Genomic DNA, 27,015 nt, shown 5'->3' with positions numbered 1-27,015 from the left:
GGTGCTAGTGTCAGGAAAGTGCAGTGGTGCTAGGACTACAGACTAGCACAGAGTGTGCCAGGTCATGGCGTGCCTGGGCTTCACCAAATCCAGGAGTTGAATAGGAAATGGGTCTCCCAGCTGTGGTGTTTACATGGGGTAACACACTACCAGATCAGGAATGAGCATTCTAAATGTACTGGTGTAAATGACGTCACACGGTGCAGGGCAAGGAAATGTAGGCAGCCCCAAGACTACCAAGAGTGAGGAGACAGCTGGCTACTTCAGTGTACCAGTGGAACTTTTCTCTTTGATTGGCTTAGCCACTGAACAATCCAAGAAGCTCAGGGTAAATCAAGGCTGGGAAGAGTGTGGTACCAACCAGAGACTCAAGTTCAGGGTTTGTTTTTTGGAGGATGGGATAGTGGTTGATAGTCCCAGTATCAGGGAGAAGTTGGACAGTAAAAATGGGGTGGGGTGGACAAAAGGGGCTGGAACAATGGGGCAGTGCCTGCTAACCAGGACAGTGTTTTAGCAGGGAGCTGCATCTGCAAGCTCTGTGTCCCACAGTTAGCACCCGACTGGAAGAAGGGGGAGCAAAGTTGGTCTGAACAGATAGAAGTGCAGTTATGTGGTGGATCCAAGGCAGCACAAGCAGACAGTAGTTCTAGTGCAGATGCTTTAGCAGAGCTGAGGAGAGATTGGGACAAGACTGTAGTAGCAGAAGAGATTGCAGGCCTTGACTGAGGCATGGAAATCTACAGAGCTCCTGGCCCTGTAGTGGCTGGCTCAGGCTCCCATTGGTGCTATTAGTTCTTCATTTAGCCCATCACTTAACTTGCTCATGGTGCTTGGAAAAGAAGAAAAATTGAGACATATGGAATGGAAGAATATAGCCATAGCTTTGTAGCCAGTGAAGCGTTGTAGCCCTGGGACTTAGAAGTGAGAAAGAAAGGATGTGTCTTATGAGCCTGTGAAAAGATCTGTTATCAAAATGGACCTGTCAGTTTTTTAAAATTCAGAAAACTGCCATTGTGAGAAAACACATCAGACTTTCAGCCATGTCAGCAGGGAAAGTTATTGCAAATGACAGCTGGGTCTGATAAACTATTACAGGAAGAGAGTAGAGGCGGTTTATGCCAGCATGGTCAGCTATGCAGACCTGAAGTAAAAAAGCTAAACACCTCCCCCCTTCCCGCCTCAGTCTCCAGTATATACAGGAATTTGGAGTCAATGGGATTTGGACTCAGGTTCTTATCTATGGAAAAACTGGAGCCAGATCCTCACTGGGTGTAAATCAGCACAGCCATATTGACTTTATTTTACTCTATCAATGGATCTCTGCTGATTTACACATGTTGATGATTCAGCCAGCCTTTTATTTTGTAGCCAAACAAATGATGGACAATTATCAGTTAATTGGGATTTTAATGCAAAATCTGAAGAATTTAGCATAGGTGCTCTCAGAATAGTAACACCAACTACCACTGTTTGTAATCCTGAAAAAAGATCCCAAAGCAATCTACAGACTCAACATATTTTACACAGGGATCACTTCTTCCACTACACCCACATCTGGGGGGAATGCAGCAGCTGTTTGACTGTGCACGTCATGGGGTGCCTGGCTCCTTAAAAGGCGATGGGCTCCAGCTCCACTTGTGGTAAGACCCATTCACCTCCCCAGGTGGGAAAGTGACTGTGGTCATGGGATGAGACTAACTTGGGCCAAGCCTAGGGATATAGGGTTGAGAGGCCTGCAACTCTGCAGTAGGCAGGGCTTGGACCACCAGCTAGGATAGATACCTGTGAAGCTATAGCTGGCCTGAGGAAGTAGCTACAGGGAGCAAACTGGTTACTGCAAGGAATCAAAGGCCTGTTTGATTCTAGCCCAGCTCAAGAAGAGTGAGGCACTCAAGTGACAGCCAAAAGCTGGAGAAAGCAAGGCAGCAGGTGGACACTCTATTTTGATCTTAAAGTAAAATCCCCAGCAGGGGAATTTTGTCTTACACCTTTTTGGTCGGTGTGGAGCTGAAGAGGAAACTGTGTAATGTGCTGCAGAACCATCCATGGGGGGTGTTCAGGATGCAAACAGGTCTTTGACAGTTCAAAACAATGGTACTGAGCAGCTGAGGACAGAAAACGAATAAAATACCATGTTGCCAACTGACATTCCTTCCCTCTGCAGCTACTACAAAAATTAGAAGACTTTTGCAATGTCAGAGCGGGGATTAGAACACAGGATCCTGGATTACAGATTGGAGCTTGGCCCACTAGGTCATGTGACCACATTTTGACTACGTGGTGGTCTTAGAGGAGAAGGGACAGGCCACTCCTTTCTGATTGTGGACTACAAGGAAGACAAAATGGAATCCTATCTAGAATTATTTTTTCCTACCATTTTTCAAAGCTCGTTGCTGGCTTTTGGGCAAAAGCTCCTGAAGACTCATGATTTGCACTGGAGAGTGAGGCATTGTTAGATAGTGATAATATCTTAATATTAACTAATGCCTTCGCACAATGCAATTCTACTTCTCAAGATTATAAGAGATGCTAAAGAAAGCAGTAATGATTTCATTAAGTTGTCCAAATTTGTAAGTCTTTCAAAACACAAATGCACCTCCAGCAGTACCTAGTATATTTCTCACTGCTGTTGGGCTCACCAGTGCACATGGAACTGTAACAAAAGCTTATTTCAGCAGGTGTTGGATCCTACTGTAGCACCCTACATGGAATTTAGAGGGAGGAGTCCTGGTTGCAGGAGGCCACCAGTCATACTGTGTGCACATGGCTAGAATGCTGGCTGCAGTGGCAGCATCTCTGCAAATAGTTATCTTAACAAAGAGACAGTTGCTTTATAAGCCTGGAATCCTTTTTTGTTGTTACGCAGTATGTAATTACAAAACACCTGCTACCTCACTTTCCCTCCTTCAGGAAAATACCCCCCCCCCCCACACACACACATCCAGTGCATTGGGGTCATTCTCCTGTGTTCAAGTCTGGTTTATTAACATAAAAACTAGAAATTCCCAGCCTTCTTCTAAAAGGCCAGGAGTCCATTATGTTATTCCTGGGCTTCCAAGCTTTTTCCTGTGGCTGATGTGGAGAGCCCTCCTGGAGGTCCCCTGGAGTCTTTCTCCTCTTTACCCTGGTCTCCAGGCCCACTCTGGTGAAATCTTCTTTAAGTCTGCCATAGCCTTGATTACTTTCTTTAATGCAGCAGACTCCCTCTATTAGGAAGTGTCCCAGCAGTTTGTCATGTGATACCTGTTCACATGGCCTAAACTCAAACCCATCCCATATAGGTCATAAAGCACAAGGTGAGCTAAGGGGAACACAGGGACACTACCCCTGGAAATTTCTTTGCCCTCTGTGTAAAAATGCATTCCATTTTCCCTCTAAATTCTTAATCTGAGGTCTGAGCTACACAACAGACATATTTCTTTATAACATTCAGTGTGAAAAATCCATGTGAGATAAACTCAGCAGTGGCAGACATTCTCAGATTGTAAGTCTCTATGCAATTTTTTTCAGAGGCATGAGACTGCAAAGACTCATAGAAATAAGGTAAACTGGAAACCTGGGAAATCATCCTCAGTAATTTGGAAGAGATTCAGAGTATTCTGTCAGACTGCATGAATGGGTATGCTGATCTGTCCATGGAAGCAAGAGGACTGTTGGAAGTTACAGAATCATCTACATTTCTTCATCTTTGCTGAGGTTATGAGAATGATTTTGAAAGCTTTGGCTTCTGTGAACTATTTCCTTCAAAAGAAACTAATGCACCTTGCTAAAGGAGGTGAATCGATGTCTCTTGCCTGTGAAGAACTTCAATGGAAGAAAAATGTTTGAAGATTTTTCTCAGAGATTGCACCCAAGCCCCTGGTTTTGAAAGATGCATTCGATGGAAGCATCAACATTAAGATGTGCCACCAAAACAGCCATGGTACTGCCCCTGAAATTTTAAGAATCCATAGTCACTGAAGTCTTACCAAGATTTCAAAGTGTAAATGAATATCAGCGATCCCAAACTAATCATTAATTCAGTTTAGAAAAGAGGAGACTGAGGGGGGATATGATAGAGGTCTATAAAATCATGAATGGTGTGGAGAGGGCCGATAAAGAAAAGTTATTTATTAGTTCCCTAAATAGAAGAACTAGAGGACACCAAATGAAATTAATGGGTAGCAGGTTTAAAACGAATAAAAGAAAGTTCTTCTTCACACAGCGTGTAGTCAACCTGTGGAACTCCTTGCCAGAGGAGGCTGTGAAGGCTAGGACTATAACAGAGTTTAAAGAGAAGCTAGATAATTTCATGGAGGTTAGGTCCATAAAAGGCTATTAGCCAGGGGATAGAAATGGTGTCCCTGGCCTCTGTTTGTCAGAGGCTGGAGAGAGATGGCAGGAGACAGATTGCTCAATCATTGTCTTCAGTCCACCCTCTCTGGGGCACCTGGTGCTGGCCACTGTCGGTAGACAGGATACTGGGCTAGAAGGACCTTTGGTCTGACCCAGTACAGCCGTTCTTATGTAATTGATTGCAGAAACCATTGGCAAATTGCAAAGGAGACTTTCTGCAAAGAACTCCAAGTTATACAAAAGCTCGTCAGCAATCTATTTATTATACCAGCTCTCCAGACTTCTTGCAACTGGAATCATTGTAGACTTTTATTGACTTGCTTGGATTAGATTTTGTTCAAAGTTCAAGATGAAATGGCTGGGCTGAAATCATTGATAGAGAAGAGAAACTGCAAAGAATTTGAAGAGGTTGGATGTGCGGCCAAAGAATTAAAGGAGGCTTTCCCGTGTATTTCTGACACGTCTGCAAGTGGTCTTGTCTGGAGCATCCATTGCAGAGTATGAAAACTCCTTTTCTTGCTCGAGAAGGAAGTTCTCTCTCCAGAGGAGAAAGGGACCCGACTCTCCTGTCGTAGGAAAGCGATTTGACTTCACAAGGGAACGTGGCGCCCTGGGGGTGGCGGAATTCAGGCAGGATTCCCCAGGAAGACACTGAGGAGCCACAATGTGATTTCTCCTTATTCGACACACACACGGTGAAAAAGGCGTCTGGGAGCGAGTTGTTCAGGGGCCACGGGGAGCACGACGCCCCCTCCCTGTCGAGGGCCGCGTCATGCTCCGGCAGCGCCCGCGCGGACAGCCCCACATGCCCGCCCCCCGCGCGCGGCAAACGCCGCCTCGGGCCAAGGCGCGCGCTAACGGCGCAGCTCCCCGCTGTGGCCCCGCCCCCCGCGCGGGAGACGCCGCCTCAGGTTAAAGCGCGCGCTAACTGCGCAGCTCCCCGCTGTGGCCCCGCCTCCGCGGACAGTCTCCACGTACCCGCCCCCCGCGCGGGAGACACCGCCTCAGGTCAAAGCGCGCGCTAACGGCGCAGCTCCCCGCTGTGGCCCCGCCCCCCGCGCGGGGGACGCCGCCTCAGGCCAAGGCGCGCGCTAACGGCGCAGCTCCCCGCTGTGACCCCGCCCCCCGCGCAGGAGACGCCGCCTCAGGCCAAAGCGCGCGCTAACGGCGCAGCTCCCCGCTGTGGCCCCGCCCCCCGCGCGGGAGACGCCGCCTCAGGCCAAAGCGCGCGCTAACGGCGCAGCTCCCCGCTGTGGCCCCGCCCCCCGCGCGGGAGACGCCGCCTCAGGCCAAGGCGCGCGCTAACGGCGCAGCTCCCCGCTGTGGCCCCGCCCCCGCGGACAGCCCCCACGTACCCGCCCCCCGCGCGGGAGACGCCGCCTCAGGCCAAGGCGCGCGCTAACGGCGCAGCTCCCCGCTGTGGCCCCGCCCCCCGCGCGGGAGACGCCGCCTCAGGCCAAAGCGCGCGCTAACGGCGCAGCTCCCCGCTGTGGCCCCGCCCCCCGCGCGGGAGACGCCGCCTCAGGCCAAGGCGCGCGCTAACGGCGCAGCTCCCCGCTGTGGCCCCGCCCCCGCGGACAGCCCCCACGTACCCGCCCCCCGCGCGGGAGACACCGCCTCAGGCCAAGGCGCGCGCTAACGGCGCAGCTCCCCGCTGTGGCCCCGCCCCCCGCGCGTAGTTGGGCGCAGGGAGGCTCAGCCCCTTTCAAGGTGGCGGCCCCTTTAAGTGGCGCGGCCAGAAACGCTCTGGGGGCGGTGTCTGATTGCGGCCTCGCCCCGCCCCTTCCCTGCGGCGCAGCGGCGACGTGACGTGCGGCCGGCGCCCCACCCCCCTCCTCTGCGTGCGCGTTACGCCGCCGACCCCCATCGCCCCCCCTCCCCCGCGCTGAGTCAGCCGCCCCGGTCGCGGTGAGGGAGCGAGGCGGGGAGATGCCGCGGGTCTACATCGGCCGCCTCAGCTACCAGGCGCGGGAGCGGGACGTGGAGCGCTTCTTCAAGGGCTACGGCAAGATCCTCGAGGTGGATCTCAAGAACGGGTGAGTGGCGGGCCCGGACCGGGGGCGCAGGCCCGTGGGGGAGGGGGGCCCGGCGGGCGGGCGAGGGCCGAGCTTCGCGGCCCGGCCAGGCAGCGCTTCCTGCCTCCCGCGCGCTGAGCGCGGCCAGGCCGGGTGCTGTGTACGCATGCGCAGACAGGTGGGGGGGGGGGGCTCGGTGCGGAGCCTGGCCCCACGCGGGGAACCAGGGCCCCTCAAATCCCGCTGCCCACCTGCGTGGCCTCGTGGCTAGGGGCCCGGGTCTGGCCCAGGACGCCAGGATTCCCTCGCTAGCTGACCTGCCAGGCGTGGTACACCCGCCCTCATTCCCTCCACCCGCTTGTCAGTGGCTCTGACCCAGACTGCGGGGGTGGCCTGTGCCTAGTAAAGCATTTTCCTTGGGGGAGAGGGGGACCAGTAGCCTCCCCAGGAACTGAAATTAGGGGGGGGGGTGTTCGTGTTTACAAGGGGTGTGTCGGCCGATGAGGGGTGAGACCGTGAGGGTGAAGGTGGGCTGTATGGCACCATAGTTCACAAAACGGCGGGTATTGGGGAAATTCAGGGGGGTATACACATCTATGGGGAGTGTAGGGAAATCCCTGAGGGGGACGACACATAGCTAGAAACCCCCCTTACTTAGGCTATCATAGCCTGGCAGGCCTGTACACAGGCCTCTTCCCCTTGCGCAAATTGTCTGTTAAGAGGATAACAGTCCTTGATGATGGTAACAATATTTGCTTTCTTCATTGATACCACTTGGAGAATGTGATGGCTGTGAATTGGCAGACTTGGGAAAATGGTATGGGGGAAGATCACTGCTGTGCTGAGTCCTAGCTTAGCTGCTGCTTACATGTGCTGTGCTGGTAATTGACAACATACCACAACAGGGTCCTTACATCCTGCCGTTGCGTTGCTTTGCAATCCATTCAAACTTAGATTCTTAATGTAGGCAGAATTGGTGGTTTAGATTCTGGGACTGACTTAGGTGAGTCTTGGCATTTTTACTTGCCAAGCAAGATCATAAGCAGTGATGTAAAAGGTTAGCTGGTAAGTCTTACCCTTGACGGGTGAGGCTTATAGGTACTCCAGCCCCATAGGGCCTGCTGGAGCAGCCCCTGTCCATAATGGGCCAGCCAGCCCCTGCCCCTCCTCCCCCCACCGCAGGTTACACATTCTCCCTAGGAGCAGGCCAGCCCTGCTCCTAGGGAGCTGGCTGCAGAGCCTGCAGCGAAACCCTCTCCCCAGGAATGGGGCCAGCTGGCCCAGCACTTGGGAGGCTTTGCTGCGGGCTCTGCAGTATGAAGCTTATATAGAACAAATGCTTATTGGATAGTTGACACACTAGTTGACCAGTCGCTTCGTGTCTCTCTCTCTCCACTCCCCCGCCTTCCCCCATATGTTTCCTTGGGTCTCTTATCGGAAAGCGGCAGCAAAGTTGGGGGGAAGGGGTGCTTCAAAGCGGCAGCGTTGCATGGAGCCCAGGGTCTGCTGCTTTGAAACACCGCATGCAGATCTCAGCTGGCCCGGGCTGCAAGCAGTGTTTCAAAGCAGCAGCACCATATGGAGCCTGGGGTCAGCTGGGGACTCGGTGCTGCCACTTTGAAATGCCATGGAGAGTACCCTACAGCGCTTTTGCCTTTGAAGTTTGGCAGCAGCCCCTGGGGCTGTTCCACACTTCAAAGGCAGAGGGGCCTTTATCGACTAATCGAATAGTCAATGCAAATTATATTGACTATTCTATTAGCCAATTAATCTACGTTTAACATCCCTAGTAACCCTTATGATTTTTAGCGGTTACATGATTACACTTTTAACCGCATTTTTATGTCCCTAATTATAAGTATCATGAAAGTGTAGACTGGAGTGTAGGTTATATAGAGCTAGCCAGGGCTTGTTAGTTTTTGAGCTAAAAGGACTTATCACGAGGACATATTTGTCTTGTCGGGTTTAAAGGGTTAACAGGTGGTAGCTGAAGGCACAGCTTTTCAAAAAAAAAGTCAGTCTTTCGCCCAGTATTGCCCCAGGTAATGCTAAAGATTCCTGTTACTGAAAGATTTGAACAGTCTATTTTCCAGTTCTACTGTGTACACTTGAGAGCACTTTGTGTAATCACTGTCTACCCCAGTATAGACAGAGCTTGCTGTGTAAAAGCTCCATGCAAGGAAATAGATAGGAAAGTTTCTTAAAATAGGAAGGGGGTAAACTACAAAAACTGGCAGGGGAATCAGACAGTTATGCCTACTGTTGATTCTCTGAAGTCACCTGGATTTCATATTGGTGCCCCTTTATTAAGTTACTATATCTGAAATGGGTTGTGCCCACGAAAGCTTATGATACCATATACATGTTTTGTTAGTCTTTAAGGTGCTACTAGACTATTTGTTGTTTTTTAAGTTTTTCCTGTTACAGATTAACTTGGCTAAATTAGGAATCTCATAATGGAGTGATGATTTTAGAAAACCTTTCCCTCTAGTTTGCTGCTGTGCATTTGACTTTCGCTACAACTGAATGCAAGTTAATACCATATGGTAGGTATTTAGCCTAGGCCAAGGATTCTCAGGCTTTCTCATAATGTGGACTAGTGATGTTAGCACGTAGTCGTTTACACAGTTAACCAATAAGTCTGGGTTTATTGGTTAATCCTAATTACTACACTTACTCACCCCACCCCCCCAACTTCTGTATCAGGCTGCAGGAGCTGATATGCATGGGGGGCAGGCTTTTAAGATGGCTCTCCATGTGTGTCAGCTCCCTCAGTGCTGCCTGCACCTCTCCCCGCCTTACTGCTTCCCACAGAGGCAGCAGCATGGGGGAGGAGGGGCCAGCCAAGGAGCCAGTGCTCTGGGGGAGCCGGCTTAAAAACTGGTTTCTCCTAAGCACTTACTCCTGTCTTCCTCCCCTCCCCCGACAGGTGAACCTGTAACCATTAAAAATCCAGCGGTTACACATTTACACAAATACATGTTAGTTAAAATCCCTAATGTGGACTCTGTCCTAATAGCATTTCATGGATCAATGACTCACCCACTTGAACATCCATAGTAACGTCCCTGAGGCAACTGCAATTGCTTTTTAGGGAAAATATTTCATATTTATCTTAATGTTTATTTAGCTGCTCAAAACTGGGAAAGTTAGCACTATACAGACCTACGTACCAGCATCAGCAAATGTTCCAGACCACCAGTGGTCCATCAATCATTGTTTCAGAATCTGACTTCAATGTAATAAACTGGAGACAGCATTACAGTTCCTAGCAGACAATTTACATTACAAATCCTACCATAATAATTGGCCTGTGGACCTTTGCTCTACTTTTGTTGGAGATTTTAGCCCTTCCTTGAGTTACATCTCCGGTTGATTTCATTTAGAATGTGTAGGATCGGAATCCATCTTCTAGAGCAGAGGTTCTCGAATGTCATTGCACTGTGACCCCCTTATGACAACAAAAATTGCTATATGATCCCAGGACCCAAGCTTGAACCTGCCAGAGCCCCAGTGCCATGGAGGAGAGGAAGAGAGAGGAAGACAAGGCTGAAGGGCTTGAGTCCCAGGCAAGGGGCCTGTAACCTGAGTCCCAATGCCCCACACAGTGGCGCTCACGCTTTGGCCCAGGACAGGTCTAATGCCAACCCTGGCGACCCTATTAAACTGGGTTGTGATCCACTGTGGTGTCCTAACTCAGTTTGAGAACCACTATTCTAGAGAATTGTTTTGAAGCAGAGATTTTGATCGGAAGATGCTAATACTATTTGCCTAGCTAGCGAAGTGGGATTAATCTTGCTTTAAACTTGTCTTCAAAACTTTATAAAGGCCTAAGGATTGAATGGGCCCTGGATACTGAACCTACCCTCTGTTGCTGGGATCCTGCCCATCAGGATTGACGCACATGCAGAATTCCCTACAATTAGTTGCTTAGCCCAGTCAGTTACTAAGATTTAAACTCCCAGGGCTTTCTTGGATGTCAGTTTTCTAAAATTGTTAGATTCAGAATCAGGAGCATCAAAATCAGAGTGATCTGAAGAAATTAATCAGGAACAGCATTAATCCAGGCATTAAGATTTACATGCAACTAGGAAAACAGGATTAGCGAATAAGAGAACTATGTGCAATATAGGAGTATGATTCCCAAGGAAGAAAAACCCTTAAACTTTGCAATTTCTTGACTGTTCTGAATGCCTGATTTCTTAACTTCAGAGTTGCACAAGTGCTAGTTTTATGCATTTAATTTCCCTTGGAGAGAACTTCTGATTAGTTGGAATTTTTTACTGAAAATAAAAGTCTGTAAAATTTAACTAGCATATTTTACAGATGATATGTTAGGGTAGTCTTTAAATTATGCAACCTTTCATCTTGCTTGTGTTCATACTTTACTTCAGGGGTGGGGAACCTCAGGTCCGGGGGCCGGATGCAACCCTCGGCTTGCCTGGATCCAGCATTGGGAAGCCCGGGCTGGCACTCCAGCTCTCCATAGCACCCCTCCTACCTCCACTCCTGCCTTCCTGCAGGTTTGGAGCACACAAAATCTACTAGTTTAGGCCCCCACACTCTGTTGTGTATTGGGAGTGTCTTTCTCCTTCTGTCTGTTCTGTCTTTTTTGCTTCTCACTTGTGTGCAGCCGTGCACTGATTTTTTTTTCCTGTGGGTCAGCAGCCCCCGACCCAAAAAAGGTTCCCCACCCTTGCTTTACTGAAACTGGTATAAATGCACAGTCTTGATACTGTAATTGGATGTGTACTATTGGCCCCTTTTGCTTACTAGTATTCTTTGTGAGTGAAAGGGGCTGTCTGTGGGATCTATTTGTAAAACTGAAGCCCAAGTCCGAAGTTTCTGTTGTTCAGCATTTTAAATCTGAGAGCACACATTGTAATTTGAACACATGGGTTCCAGTGGGGGGAGGAGCTGTTACTCACAACAATTAATCAAGTTCACTCCATTTCCTAGAAAAAAAAACATTCTGGAGCCAACAAGAGATATGAAGCAGTTCTCTCCAAAAAGAGTTGAAGAAAGTTATGAATAACTAAAAATTATGGGGGGGATATAAAATAGGCACCTGCTATTGCTGAAATTAATCTCTTCAAATAGCTTGGTGGACTCAATCTTGTGTGTGTTTCTAGGAGTAACTGAACAATTTCTCAAACAACCCACCCTCCACTCCTCCAATATTTTTATTTCAACATCTGTTTTGAAGTCTTTCAACAAACTGTTGTTAACTTGGCTTGGATTTAAAATGGCAGATTGACAAAAATCTACTTTTTAAAAAATGAGGTGTTACGTCTTTATACCAGCATAATCTTGTAGTATGCTTTTGTCAGGGTGCTTTACAGTTTGCTTTGTTTGCCCTTTGATCCTTTCTCCATAACTTATTTTTAGCAGCGCTTAGCAAATGATTAAAAATTACCGCACAGTGTGTAACTTATGAGATTCTTTCAGCTTCTTCTAGAAAGATGTGGGTTATCTTAACTGCTTAGCCTGCAGGAGATTAGCTATTTAGTAGTTTGGCAGTTGGTGAAGCTAAGATGAAATGCATTGGCAGAAAATGAAACTGGAATGCAGTATTATCAGAAAGTCCAAAAAGCTTAGCTGGAGCTTGATCACTTACTGTAGTTTACAGTTTCAGGCTTTAAAACATTTATCTAAAAGGAGAAGGTGGAAATGAAAACCTAGTTCATACTGAAAGTTTCCATTTTAATTGCAGATTCTTCTCCCTTAGATTCCACCTTCACCTTGCTCTTAGTCAGTGTTCTACTAATGACAGCTGGATCCATGCATGTCAGAAGTGCATTAGATGTCTGGGAAGGGATTTAGGCTTTCACTTAGCTTTGTCTTTCTAAAAAGTAGCTAAAAGCAAGCAATAATTCAAGATCTGGAAATAGTCACTTAAAGGGACACCAATTTAAGAAAAAAACGTGTGTACATGCTTATCAGCCTTCCATTGCTCCATCTGAGCACATTTCAAGTATTTATATATTTATTCTTGTAATACCAAGGTAGAGAAGTATTACTAAAGCCTAGGTAAGAGAAGTATTCTATTCTATACCTAGCAAGGTAGAGAAGTATTCTATTCTGCTAAACAGATGGGTAACTGAAGCCCAGAGAGAAACCCACAAGTGTCAAACTTGGGTGCCTAAAGGTAAGTTCCTAAAGCCACATTTAGGCACATAATAAGACTTTGATTTGTAAAGCTGCTTAGCACCCATTAATTTTAAAAATCAGTCAGATCAATGTAAATGTCATTTAGTGACATCCAATGCATCTAGATGGACCTGCAAGAGATGTAAATGAAATTCTGCTGGTTCCTTTCTTTTCTGCTTTATTAATATGAAGTCCTGGGTGGTGTATACACCTCGGCATCCGTTGGCTCTCTCAGGTTGGTGGAAGTTTGTTTCTGGGGTTTCTAAATTCTTGTGAATTTTAACTTTAATTGAATGAGCAGGAGATTTAAAACTTAAATATCTTTACGTATTATGGGGTAAGTTTAGAAGTTAAAATAAAGTTAAAATTACTTAAAGTTAGATGTCTGCCAGTCACCAGAGCCTGATGAAATGCATCCTAGAATACTCAAGGAGCTGATAGAGGAGGTATCTTAGCCTTTAGCCTTTGGAAAATCATGGAAGACAGGAGAGATTCCAGAAGACTGAAAAAGGGGCAAATATAGTGCCCATCTATAAAAAGGGAAATAAGAACAAGCCAGGAAAGATAATGGAGCAAGTAATTAAGGAATTCATCTGCAGACATCTGGAAAATAATAAGTTGATAGGTATCAGCCAGCATAGGTTTGTAATGAACACATCATGTCAAACCAATCTGATAACAAGGCTTGTGGATAAGGGAGAAGTGGAGGATGTGGTATACCTAGGCTTTAGTAAGGCATTTGATACAGTTTCTGATGAATAAACTAGGGAAATACAACTTAGATAGGGCTACTATAAGGTGGTTGCATAACTGGCTGGAGAACCATTTTCAGAGAGTAGTTTTTAATGTTCATAATCATGTTGAAAGGGCATAACAATTGGGGACCCAGAGGTCTATTTTGGCTCCGATTCTGTTCAGTATCTGTCAGCAAGTTAGTTGATGGCATAGAGTACAATTATTAAGTTTGCAGATGATAAGCTGAGAGGGGTTTGCAAGTGTTTTGGAGTAGTTTTTCTCAACCAGTGGTATGAGTACCCTTTGGGGTACTTGAAGTCTTGTGAGGGCATACACAACTGAAATTTGGAGAAAACTGAATTTTTGTTTTAAGTTTTACGGCGCTTCATTATTTTTGTACTTTTTACACCCAAACATTTCAACACCCGCTCAGCTATGATTAAGTTGTATAAACAAATGTGTTGCAAAGGTAGAAAAAAATTTGTGCATCTGTAAACTGTAGGTACTGGGAGTACTTACCCCTTTAAGAAAATGTACTTTATTTAAAAAAAGGTTGAGAAACGCTGCTTTGGAGGATAAGGTCATAATTCAAAATGATCTGGACAACGTGGATAAATGGTCTGAGGTAAACAGGATGAAATTTAATAAGGACAAATGCAAAGTGCTCCACTTAGGAAGGAACAATCAGTTTCACACATACAGAATGGGAAGTGACTGTCTAGGAAGGAGAACTGCTGAAAGGGATCTAGAGATCATAGTGGACTGTAAGCTAAATATGAGTCAACAGTGTGACTCTGGCCTGGGGACAGGGGGAATCATGCAAAATCTCTCATTCCCTGCCTGTCAACCATAAGGGTTGACTCTTAAGCACGACTCTTAAGCCCTGATTGGCCTCGGGGTGGGGGAGCGGCAGAGCCTCCGTGGGCTGGATCCAACCCACGGGGGCCTTTTGCCCATGTCTGGTCCTAGACAGTGCTGGGTCCTGCCATGAGTCTCAGGTCTGGACTTGATGATCTCTCAAGGTCCCTTCCAGTTCTAGTACTCTAAGAGTCTATGAATAGAAACTGCCTTTTTCCAAAAGTCAGTAAAATTAATTATATATGAAATTTTAAACATTATAAAACATAAAAAAAATCTATCCTATCTGTGTTAATAGGTCAATTGTTGCACTATTGGTTCTGGTGATGTTATTTTACTAGTTCTCCAGAGCTCAAACAGCTGCTAAGATGGTACTGACTGCAAACATGCACTGTACTTTGAATCAGTGACCTAGAAGTAAAAGACTGTGTATCCTATTTAACTTTTAGTTAGGTAATGGGACAAAATATTGAGCAGTGTTTCCCACTGAAGCAGCTATACAGTTAGAGCAGCAATAAATAGAGATCCCGCTCCATGAATCTACCTGGTCTTCTGTAGCACCAGCTAGTGTTCCATGAACCAGTTTGGAAATTTCACTGATTTTACAGTGATACCAGTAGGTTGTATCATTGTGGTTACTAATGTTTTCACAAGATTGAACTATCAGTGAACTCCACAGAAAGTGTTTCCATTGTCTTAGGGTGGAGGAAGGATCATGGATTATGTGGGAACTACAGTATCGTGGCTGAATTCCATACTTGTTCCTGTAAACTTTACATGTGGATTACTTTTCTACCAGGCCAGATCACAAGGAGTTCATGGATCGCTTAATTATTGGCCTCTGTCCTAGTTCCTATTTACTACTAGGGATGTTAAAGATAAGCATTTGCTTATCAGATTGACTAGTTGACTAGTCAACACACTATTTCTCCAGCGAGAGGCAGCAAAAGGGAGGAAGGGGTACTTCAAAGTGGCGCTGCCACTTTGAAACCCCAAGGCGGAGTTTCAAAGGGGCAGCTGTGGAGCCTGGGTTCAGCTGGGGACTTCCCAGCTAATCCAGGGCTCTGCATGACATTTCCCCAGAACCTGGGGTCAGCTGGGTTCCACTGCCGCACACAGCCCAGGATCACCTGGAATCACAGTGCTGACCCCTTTGAAATGCCAGAGGCAGCATTTTAAAGGGGCAGCCACCCCACAGCCGATCTGCAGAGGAATGCGCAAGTGCCCACAAGTAGTCGATGGAAATTCCGTCAACTAGTCAATTAACTGCATTTTAACATCCCAATTTAGTACCTCTCCTCTCCCTCAGTATGTTGGCATCAGTCCCTTTTGAAGTTCATAATTTGGAGTGTCTCTGTAAATATGTTGTTACTGGTTCCCTCCCCTCTTCTCTTTCAGTTACCACCACTCTTTGCATTTTGCTGTAATTAGATTTTAAGCTCTGCGGTGCAAGATGTGCTCAGCACTTAGCCCAACTGTACCCCGTCCTGAGTGGTGATTCTCAGTGCAATACTGTACATCGGTAGTTATTCAGAGGTCTAATGCAGGACATTAATTACACTTAATTTACTGGAGTGTTATGTAGCAAAACTATTTAAGTGTTCTGTATAACAATATTGCTAGTGACAAATCCACAAGTACAGTCTAATGTTTAATAAAAACATCTTTTGAAAAAATCAGGAACACTTCTTCATATACATAGTTAAGATATATAATGTGCATCAAACTGAATTAACGCTTCAAAGACAAGATTCTAAACACAGAACATTTGGAATAAAGATACAGTTTTAGAAGAACACACTAGTTCAGTGGTTCCCAAACTTTTTGGCATCACATCCACTTTTTGATTTTTGAAAAACCCTTTTGGGCCCCCCTCCCTCTCCCCTCCCCTGCCAAAATAGCAGCAAAACTTGTTGAGCAAAAAAAAAAAAAGGGGGGGGGGACTGACCTGGGCCAAAAACTAAAAATAGCAGCAAAACGTGGGGGGCGGGGGCTAGGTTGCCTTGCTCTCCCACCCCCTGGAATTTCTTCACACACCCCTCCCCCCAGTTTGGGAACCCATGAATTAGTTAGTTCTTCATGGCCAACCATGTTGGAAATACTGTAGACAGCTTTTACACTGCCATTGTATCCATATCTATCATTTATGTTAGCATCATATGCAGCTTGATATAAATGTGAGTCTGCTAGAGGGTGAAATCCATTCAGCTCCCAACGGGCCTGCCCACAGTTCCCAGCTTAAATTTTTAACATGGGTTTATGTAACACACAAGGCCTTGTGAAGGGCCTCTGGGAATTTTATTTTGAGGATAGGCCAGAGAATAACAGAGTAGTGCGGCTCATCATTCGCTGAGCTGTAGCAATTGGACAACTCGACCAGAGTTAGGATCACAGGGGTAATGTGCATACTCTTAACTCTAACCCGAGAAGTGGTAACAATCTCAGAGCTTATTACTACCTTTTCCCTAGTGCATGTGCACTAGCATTGGTGCTGAATGGAAAGATGCCAGGAGTTGATTATGGTCCGTTCTGTCACAGATGAAGGCAACTGTACCAGTATTTGCCCCTGGAGAGTACCCACTCTTAAGTCCCCTGTTCCTCAACTGGCACTTTCTTGGGTTGAGATCCATATCCATCTCCCTCTTGACTGGGGATTTTTCCAGGCTCCACAGTTTCCCTGCTTCTACTGAAACAATATTGAGTAGTCTAGTAGTACATTAAAGACTAACAAATATATTTTGGTATAAGCTTTTGTGGGCTGGAGCCTGCTTCAGAAGACTCCTTAGGTGGGTTGTTTTGTTGTTTTTTTTTCTGAAAGAGACTAACACAGCTACCCTTCTGAAACTTGCTTACACTGTAAAAACAAGCAGTTCTGTGGCACCTTAGAGACTAACACATTTATTAGGTCATGAGCTTTAGTGGGTAAAACTCACTTCACCAGATGAGTTGGAATGAAAATTACATCTGTAATTACGTAATTTTCAGTCCAACTCATCTGATGAAGTGAGTTTTACCTGTGAAAGCTTAGGATCTAATACCGTGGTCACCAACAAGTCGATCGCGAGGCGTCCTGTCCGCCCCGCCCCCATTCCCCTCCCACCCCCGAGAAGCCCCACTACTTACCTCAAGTGAAAATGGAGGTAGTGTCGGCTTCCCAGGGATGGACAGAAGTCCCGCAGCTTAGCGCCACTTCTGGCGATTCCGGAAGTGCACTAGCTGCTCTGCCTGCTGTACTGCGGGAGGGAGCATCGGCTCCCTGCACCGCACAGGAGGGGTGAGTCAGCCCCGCGGGAGGCGCGTGCGGGGGGGTTGGCCCTCTGGGCAGTTGCGCACGTTGGGCTTCCCTGCACAGGAGTGGGGGGTTGGCCCCGGGGCCGGTGCGTGCAGGGCTTCCCTCTGGTGGGGGGGAATCCTGGGAGGAGGCAGATGCAGGAGACTCTGCCTCCACTGGCACCCCACTCTCCAGCTACTGAACGCTGTCCCCACTCCTCTGTTCCCAGCTACAGAACTCTGTCCCTCTTCCCGTCCCCACTCCCCGAACTCAGTCCCCACTGGCACTCTGTCCCCTGTTGCAGAACCCTGTCCTCTGCCCTCCCAGCACCCTGTTCCCTCTCCCCTGCCCCCAGCCGCAGAACTGTCCCCACAAAATGTATAATTATAAATGCTTCATTTTAGATTTAAATATCATGAATAAAAATCAGACCATTTATTTCATAACTATAAACACGTGATTTTAATTTTATATATCACATAATTTAAAAATAAACAGTTTATCAGAGTGTGTAAGTAAGGGCTGAGGATAGCAAGTGATGGACAGGAGGAGAATAGAGAGGGCGGGGCTTAAAGGAAGGGGTAGGGCGGTAGATTTTCACCTGTTCTGAGATGTAAAAAGTGATCTTGGGTGTAAAAAGGTTGGAGATCACTGATCTAATACATTTGTTAGTTTCTAGGGGAAGAGTGGGCAATAATTTTGGAAGAGAGGGGCCACTTTCACAAATTTTGAAAGTGGCCATGGGCCAACCTGGAAGCGGTGGGGTCTCAGGCAGAAGGGGGCGGGGTTAAGAACTACCCTACTGAGTATGGTGACCTTGTTTTCTGAACCAGCTGCAGATAGTAAGAACAGTTTAATTTAAATTGTGAAACAGATTAAGCGTTTTAACTTTCTCATGTTAATTTATCAAACTTAATTTTAAATTAAAATATTATGTCCAACACACAAGGTTTCAATGTTTTCTTTGTCGGGGTGGGGAACCCTTTTGGGGTCTGGGGTCACTGACTCACAAAAAAAAATCAGTTGGGGACCCCACAAGTGATAAGCCAAAAAAGTCCTCCAGAACCCCCCAACATTCACTGATGTGGCCCCAGCTGAGAGACCTCACTCCTCTAGGGCCACTACCTCATGAGATGAGGTGAGGGGAAGGAAAGGTGGAAACTGAGCTTCAGGGCTTCCCATAGACCAGATTTACTTTTCTAGGGTTCTGGAGTTAGTGGGTTTTATGGATCTCCTTTGGCTCTGGGGTAGGGAGAAAAATGAGGGATACAGTGCTTGAGACAGAGCTCCTAGCAAGTAGGATAGGGATGGGGTGCGGCATCTGGGAGGTGGATGGGGTGCAGAAGCAGGCTGGAAGTAGAGTTTCTGGCCAGGTGGAGGGAGCAGGAACAAGGGAGGGTGCAGTGCGTGGCCAGGAGAGAGGGTACAGTAACAAGGGAAGGTGTTGGAGCAAGCTGGGGGTACTGGGTCGTGGGGGGGGGGGCAGGAGGGAAGTAACGAGATCGGTGTGCAGAGGTCTGGGCATGAGGGGGGACCTTACCTGGCTTTGTGCTCCCTTGCAGCAATGGCTGCAACCATGCTGTCCTGGCCGCCCTGGAAGAAGGCTCCACTTCCGTGGCCATGAAGTCCCAGGTGCCAGAGACACGGCTGCTGCAGCCATGTGATTCGGGGCTGGCCCCAAGATACTGCGGCCACAGGCTGCCCCAGAGGCGCCACTGCCATGGTTTGTGGCCGCCCAAGAGGCGCCCCAGTCACATGGCCCTGTGCTACTCTGGAGGCACCGCAGTCACGTGGCCCCGGGCTAGTCTGGAGGTGCTGTGGCCAGCCCCGGAGGCGCCTTCAACCTCCAGGGCCAGCCCCAGGCAGGGTCTCTCGTAAGAAGCCATGACAGTTTTTCTGTAGCAAAAGCATGGGGAACCTAGGAAGCTATGTGCACGCTGAATGTCTTCCCTTTTCCTTTCCAGTCCGCTCCAATGCTCCTTTCTGTGCTGCTGCCGTCCTTTCCTATATGTTGTCTCTCTGGCTTTAAATAATTGATTTTTATCCATCCTGCTCTCCTCTGAGGAAACCACTTGGCACTGTTTGTCCCAAAAGTCCATTCTTGTCTCCCTGGCTCTTGCCCTCTGCTCTGGGAGGGGGAACTAGGCCTGCTCCACAGTGCTGGGGCTGGGAGGCCTGGGCTATGTCAAGCTGTTCCTCGCAGGCTGTGTGTGGGGTTGGGCTGCCCCTTCCCCAGTGTCTTGCTTCTCCCAGCCAGGCTGGAGTTAGCTCTGGGGAGCCCCATGCTCTTTCTGCCTCAGCCTCAGCCCCAGAGCTGCTGCCTCCAGGAAAAAGGCTGGGCCACACAGGGAAGAGACTCTCTCTCCCCCCACCCCACCTCCCACACACCCCTCTTCTCTTTGCCCCAGTGTTGCTCCTGGGAGCCTGCAAATCTCAGCACTGCTGTCCTGCTGGTGAGTGCAGTGGGAGTGTGTGGGTGTGGGGGCAGACTGGGAGGAGACAGGGATTGCACTGAGGGGCATGGGGCATTGCGGGGGATCATGGGGCTGAGCGGAGTGAGGCTGGAGCAGAGGGAAGGTGTGAGAGGGGGTTACAATTTTACTTTGCAGAAGCTGCACTTCCCTTTTCTCCCACTTTTCCTCCCTCCCCAACTAGCTATTTGGCTGCATTCTCACCCTTTCACCTTTTCTATGTTACTCCCCTAACCCCCTTCTACCCTCAACCTCCCTCTAGTAACCCCACCCCACACCCTTTCCTGCTGCCAAACTCCCTTCCAGACCCTGCCCTCCTCATCCCATCTGCACCCCATCTCCCACCCAGATTCTGCGTCCCTGTCCCACTTGCTGGCAGTCCTGTCCTGCACATTGAGCTCCTCATTTGTCTTCCCACCCCAGAGCCTAAGGGGGGGGGTCCACAAAATCCACTAACTTGGGAACCCCAGAAAAGTAAACCTGGTTTATGCGAAGCCCTGAACCTCAGTTGTCCCTGTCCCTTGCCTCACCCCATGGGGCTGGAGCACCAGAGGTGTGAGGTGTCTCAGTTGGGGGCCATCTCAGTGTGGATTGGGGGTTTGGGAAGGAGTCTTTTTGCTTCTCACTTGTGTGGTCCCCAACTGATTTTTCTGTGGGTCAGTGGCCCCGGACCCAAAAAAGGTTCCCCACCCCTGCCATAAATAAAGAAAACATTTAAACCTTTTGTGTTGGACATCATATTTTACTTTATTTAAAACAAAGTTTGATAAACTAACATGAGAAAGTTAAAATGCTTAATCTGTTTCACAGTTTAAATTAAACTGTTTTCCTCAGCTGCAGCACTAACAAAATGGCTCGGGTGTAATTATGTAATTAACGGTGAGTTTTCATTAGCCATAGGTAGTCTGCGGAAAGGTTTGGAGAGGGTGGGGCCTCAAGGAAGGGGTGAGGTTTTGGAGACGGGATGGGACACATTTAAAAAGTGATCTTGGGTGTAAAGAGGTCGAACTAGGCTACAGTGCTATTATTACAGCCAGGGGGCTGTTGCACATTTCAAAGCGGAAGCACCTGTGTGGAGCCTGGAGTCAGCAGCACTTCTCGCTGGTCCTGGGCTGCTCACAGCGTGCCAGCTTTGTACATTTCAAAGGATGAATGCGGAAGTGCCTATTGACCATGCAGCGCTGCCACTTTGAAATGCCACGCAGTCCCCAGCTGACCCCAGGCTCCACACAGCATTTCCCGGAACCCAGGGTCAGCTGGGGACTCCCCTGCTCTGTGAGCTTTGAAATGCTGCGCTCGAGCCTGGGGTCAGCTGGGGAGTCCCCAGGTTCCGTAGAAAGGCCGTGCGGAGCCCCTGTTCAGCTCTGGTCTCTCAACTGATCCTGGGCTCCGCTTGGCATTTCAAAGCGGCAGCACTTCATGGAGCCTGGGATCAGCTGAGGACTCCCCAGCTGACTGGGTCCCACAGAAATTCAAAGGGGCAGTACTGCATAGAGTCTGGAGTACAGGCTCCATGCGGTGCTGCCGCTTTGAAATACCCCCCCTAGTTGACTAGTCCTTAACATCAATCAACTAGTTGACTAGTCCTTAACATCCTTAATAGGGAGCATAATCTGTTTAGTATGGTAGCACAGAATTCAGATCATGATCTTGTTATAACAACCAACAAATCAAATGTCACTATTCTCATATATTTCAGATGCTTCTTGAGGCTGGTAAAGAAGTGCTGCCTTTGGCCTTTACCATATGCAGGGATCCAGTGATCCTATAATAACTTGAACAATCTAGCTTTCTTACCTTTTACTTATAGAAACTGATTCGGCGCAGGGGTAGGTTTTGGGGAAATATGGGTTCCATTTCTGGCTCTTGCTTGCTATTACCTCCAATAAGTCAGTTGTACCTCAGTTTCCTCACTTGAAAAACGAGGTTACTTTATTTAATGCTGATAGCTTACTGGCACACTTCAGCAAAGGATATAGACCGTGTCCCCTGCCCCAGAGCTTCCCCATCTTTGTGAAATGCTTTCAGATCTGTGGATGGAAAAGTGCAGTAGGAGCCAGGTATCTGTTTATTATTGGCAGGGCTCGACAATTAATGTAATCTACTCACCCACGGCAAGTAGATTTTAGCCTGGTGCGGCCGCACAGCACAATCAGCGCATGCACAGCGTGCAGTTCCACGTGGCTGGCGAGCCCTGATTATTGGTACCAGCTTATTTTTCACCATTTATTCATGTTGCTTCTATTTGCATTCAGCTCTGCTTGGCCAAAAATGAAAGAAGTGTCTTGCTTTCATATTCTCCTGTGCTAGTACTTTGGTGCAGTGTTTGCATATACTGTGAATATTTGTAAATATTCTCCCATTGCATTTATTGCTTTGTAGGCTCAGTAAAAACAAGCCTTTAAAAACAAAACCTAAGCTTTCGGACACATTTGATTGGAATTTTTTTTACTTGATTAAAGGACCATAGTCCTATTTAATGCAGACTCTGTGGCAAAAGGAGAATTGTCTTTTAGAAGCTTTAGTAACAGTAAATGTCAAGTGAATTCTTTCCTATAATCATAGTCCTAAAGGTGCCAGATTATCGGAAGTTTACTGTAGTACCTGAAGAGTTACTGTGGGTGTCACCCAAAGTAGCATGGTTCATATGCAGATACATGGCTAATATTCCTGACTTCAGGTAAAAAAAAAAATGCATGCAAATAGGATAAGCATATTCAGTAAATCGTGCTTTCCAATAATAACTTGGATGAGTTATCTTGCATAAGGCGCATCTTATGTCACATTCATATCATAAGCACATTTTCAAAAGAATGAGTGTAATATTGCAATCATTTTATATCTATCTCTAGCCAGTACGTCTGGAATATAAAACGCTTGTTAATTCATTGATAACATTTCATTTAAAATGGTGAATGCAAAGTAACCATCCTACAGCAACTAACTTGGCTTGAGTACACATTCTGTATATCTTAAGACCTCTAACCCCATAAAAATGCATCCAGGGATAGTTTAACAAGCATGCTGGAATAGAATACATATACATCTTGGCCAAAGTTAATTGCAACTGCCGCACTGCTGACACAGCTGTTTGTGATAGCTTTGGTCTACTTAAAGCGATGCTACAGCTCTCCAGGAGGGTATGCAAACTCCATTATGGAATCTTAGTTAACTCCTCATAGTGCTCTCAAGACTCCTGTGGTGAAATTGACCTCTCAGTGTCTACTAAAATACATTGCTGATGCAAGAATGTGTAGCTCAGTAGTCCCAACTACAGACTGTCAAATTTAGTAACACTTTGTACTGGACATATGTGCAGTGTGCAATTTTCAGATGTTAACTTTTAAAAGGCTTTCTCTTTCAAACTTATGGCTTGACTTTCTCTTTGGCAGCTATTTGCATGACATTTTCAAAGTTCAGCCTTTCATTTATAAGTGGCTCATTTGATAGCAGGAAAAGTTTCTCTTGTTGCATCTTTCCCTTTCCCACTGGTCATAGTTCAAAAGCAGCACTTTGTTGTTTTTAGTAAATCTGCAATAAAAAAAATTCACCTTTTTGCAGAAACCAAGCCAGTTGTTTGAGGTAGGTGCAAGTACAAATTAGATAATTAACTAGCATTTGCTATTAAATGGATGCTGTAATAAAGAAAAAGTCCTTGTGGAAAGCTATGTTACTAATGTAAGCAGTGACTTCATGATATGTCATCTCACCAGAACCCTTGTAATTCCCTGGAAGAGCTTCCTAATTAAATTCACTGTATTAACTCATGTCACCACATTTAGAAAGCACTGCAAGGAAGTATCATCAGCAGTAACTGGAGTATTTCAGTATTCTTGCCCATGGCTGGATATTTGTCCCAGGGATGTTAGCTATCAGTTAATTGAATAGTTGACTAATCACATGAATTCTTAGTGGTTAGTCAGCTGTTTTATAGTCCTCCGGGGAGGGGCTGGTAGCAAGTGCAATCCAGTCCTACTTCCAGAGAGCCCCCTGCCACCCTGCGCTGCTGCCTTTCTATCAGAGGCAGCAGTGGAGGGGGCCAGGCAGGAGCCGGTCCACATGGGGAGCCAGTTTAAAAACCAGTTTCCCTAATGGACCGGCTGCCTCTTGCCCTGATACGAGGCAGCAGTCCCTGTCTGCAGGGTTTCTGAGCTCCCCACAGAGGCTGCTTTGAGACAGTCTCCCATTCCCTCCTCCCCCCCAGAAACCTCTGTCCATGGCCAGCTCGGGCTGTCTTTGCAGCAGACTCTCCTGTCTCCCCTCATTTTCCTTCTCCCTCCCTCCTTTCCCTCCTCCCCCAGCTGCTGCCTCTGATAGGGGCAGGTGGCAACGCAGAGCCAGTGCTGGGGGGAGAACTAGCTTTTAAGCAGGCTCCCCACCAGCTTCTGCTCCTCTTTCTCTCCCCCTCTTCCCTCTCCTGCCCCACTGTCTCTTATACAGAGGCAGTGTGGGGGTGGAGGGGAATGCGAGTGGTCAAGTAGATTAAGCAATGAGCCTAGGCTTATTAGAGTCCATGTTTGGGAAGCATGTGAACTGAAACTGTGGTTTGGCTTTAAAAAAAGGAAGATACTGTAGCTAGCTTTCCTTATTCTATTTAGAATCCGGTTGGGGTCAAATGAAACACTAAGCAACTCTGTCAGTAACTAAGCCACAGGAGACTACACGCCCATTGGGGTCCTGGTGTAGAGCCATGCATCTCCATTGAAGTTAGTGAAGGTTTAGCATAAACTGGCAATGAGAAGAGTGACCATTTTTAGCACCAGCTGAAGTATGTGCTTTTTAGAACTCTACCAGATTTCAGCCTGTCAGGGGCTCCAGAGGAGTCCATTCACAAGCACCAGGAAAGCTTGTTGACACCTCCTTTGTGCATCAGGAACGGGCATTCAGTACCTAGGTGCATGTAGAGCAGTATGTGATCCCAGTTAGGGATGTTAAATAATGGCTAATTGAATAGTCAAGTAACCTCTAGAATTCTGATCAGTTAGTCAACTAAGTCTATAGTCCCGGGGACGGGGCTGGTAGCCAGTGCGCTCCAGCCTCTGTCCTGAGGGGCCCCCTGCCACTCCACGCTGCTGCCTCTGTCTGAGTTTAAAGACCAGATCCCCTCGTAGATCAGCTGCCTGTGGCCCTGATAGAGGCAGCAGCATGGGGTGGCAGCAGCCACTGTCTGGGGCGGGTCTGAGCTCCCAGACTTGGTTTGAGCCAGGCCACCTGTCCACCTGGCTCCTAATAAACTTTAAATGCAAAGCAGGGGTAGGTCCTGGACCCATTTCAAGCTAGAACTGAGCCAGACTGCTGGCCAGACTGCTTTAAAAATTTCCTGGCAAGTGAGGATGGGGTGGGAAATGCATGTAGTCTATAGCATTAACCTGTAAGCTTTTGCTTATTGGTTAATTGACTACACCATTACATCCCTAATCCCAATAGTCAATTACTGAGCAAAGTGCTGTGTTAAGTGCTACCACCAGAGCAAGGAATATTTAACTGGCACAGGCGAGGACAGGTCAAATATCAGTATTCTTGCCCATGGGCAGAATGGAGAATATGGATCCAATGTCCCTAAAGCATCATATAGATCAGGAAATGGCTGAATAAGTGAAGTAAATTTCCAATTATGATTTGGGACCTTAAACAGGTTAAACAAATCCCATTTCTCTTCAGCTTTAATAAAAACTCTTTAAGGTGGCCTCATCTGTTGAAGTTAGTAGAAATCAGGGTGCATGCTTTTGCAGGGTTTTTTGGTTTTGATCATGGACAGTAAATGATGGTGTTTTACCCAATACAAAGTAAAGGGGATTGATGCTTTTATTACATAGTTTTATGGCACATTGAAAGCAGTATCAGTAGATCTTTAAAAGAAGATTTACTTGCATACTGCCACATGACAACAGATTAAATTGCTATAGTTAGGGTTGTGTCCACAGTTATGGTTTCTTGTGGTATGAATTTACACTTCTAGATAGTAGTTTATGGTTTTGAAACTGTGGTGTGATGTGTATATTTTGAGAGGTGGTTCAATATAACCCAGTATCTCTGGGTTGTGTGGTTTGACTTTAATGTTCTTTAAAAACAGTTATCCCCCTTCCATGATTTCTCCTCCCCCCCCCATCCATCACATGATACCTGTTTAACATGTAAGCAACCCTAAAATACATACTGTTGATCCTGTTGTTTTTATGCGGGGGATGAGACAAATATACAGCATTCTTTTGGGGACAGGAGGAAAGAAGGCGTAACATGGTACCTATTGGAGCCTGCTAAGCAGTTCTGGTGCTGATCAAGGAAAATTCTGTAGACGATGGTGTCAGTAACTCTGAAGACAACTGCATTCTTCTGGCAGTCCTAAACCAGTGCTCCAACCTTGCTAGATTTTACAGTGCTGCTGGAGGTTGCCTGTTTAAGTTCCCTTGACGCTTTAGAACAGGGATGGGGAACCTAGAATCATAGATCCAGCTTCAAAGGTCCAGTCCCACCCCGCCCTCCCCCCCCAAGCACTAGGCAACCTGCACTGGCGCTCCAGTGTGCCCCATCCTCACCCCCTGCTGCCCCGCCACAGTGCTGGAGCACATAAAATCTACTAGACTGGAACCCCCTAGACTGGTGTGTGAGGGGGATGTGGGGGAGTGTCTTTCTCCTTCTCAGTTGGACGCCATATCAGTGCGTCCCTTCACCCTACTGCCATGTCAGACTAATTTTTTGTGGGTCATTGGCCTCCGAAAAGGTTCCCCACCCCTTCTTTAGAAAGAATAGGTTTGTAGATCGGATATTAGGACCTGAAATTCCCACTCTTGAAGTGTATTTAACAATATTTTTGTTCATTTCTTGTCTCGAAAGCTTTGTCTGGCATTCCTGTCACTGAGGGAAGCACCTAATCAAGGAGTGGGATAACTACAAGTAGAGTGCTGCAAAGTAATTGAGATATTAACTCAATATAAGGGGATTGTTTCTTTTTTTGCAAACAGAAAGGGGGCGGGGTAATGACAAAGTAAAGCTGGATTGATCCATCTCATAGATCTGTTCACTGCTGTGATGAAACAATTATAATGTACAGCTCCAAGCTAGGGATGTAATAGTACAGTCGATTAACCGAGTAACCGATAAGCAAAAGCTTTTAGGTTAATGCTATAGACTACATGCATTTTCCTCCCACCCCTTGCCAGTAAACTTTTTAGCAGGCTGG

At 47.0% G+C, this 27,015-nt stretch overlaps 1 protein-coding gene across 1 annotated transcript in view; it reads left to right on the top strand.

Annotated features, from left to right (window-relative positions):
- The first annotated feature begins 5,985 nt into the window (after positions 1–5,985).
- Positions 5,986–27,015, top strand: part of SRSF4 (serine and arginine rich splicing factor 4) — a 32,512-nt gene continuing 11,482 nt past the window's right edge. Inside the window, exon 1 of the mRNA XM_075908801.2 lies at positions 5,986–6,371. Coding sequence (XP_075764916.2) covers positions 6,265–6,371 — 107 coding nt within the window. The 5' untranslated portion in view covers positions 5,986–6,264. The remainder of the gene's footprint in view (positions 6,372–27,015) is intronic.

Source organism: Pelodiscus sinensis, chromosome 26 (genome assembly GCF_052426305.1).
Source record: "Pelodiscus sinensis isolate ZL-2025 chromosome 26, ASM5242630v1, whole genome shotgun sequence".
Taxonomy (NCBI): Eukaryota; Metazoa; Chordata; order Testudines; family Trionychidae; genus Pelodiscus; species Pelodiscus sinensis.
The sequence above is the reverse complement of the archived record's forward strand: the minus strand, read 5'-3'. Positions and strand labels throughout refer to the sequence as shown.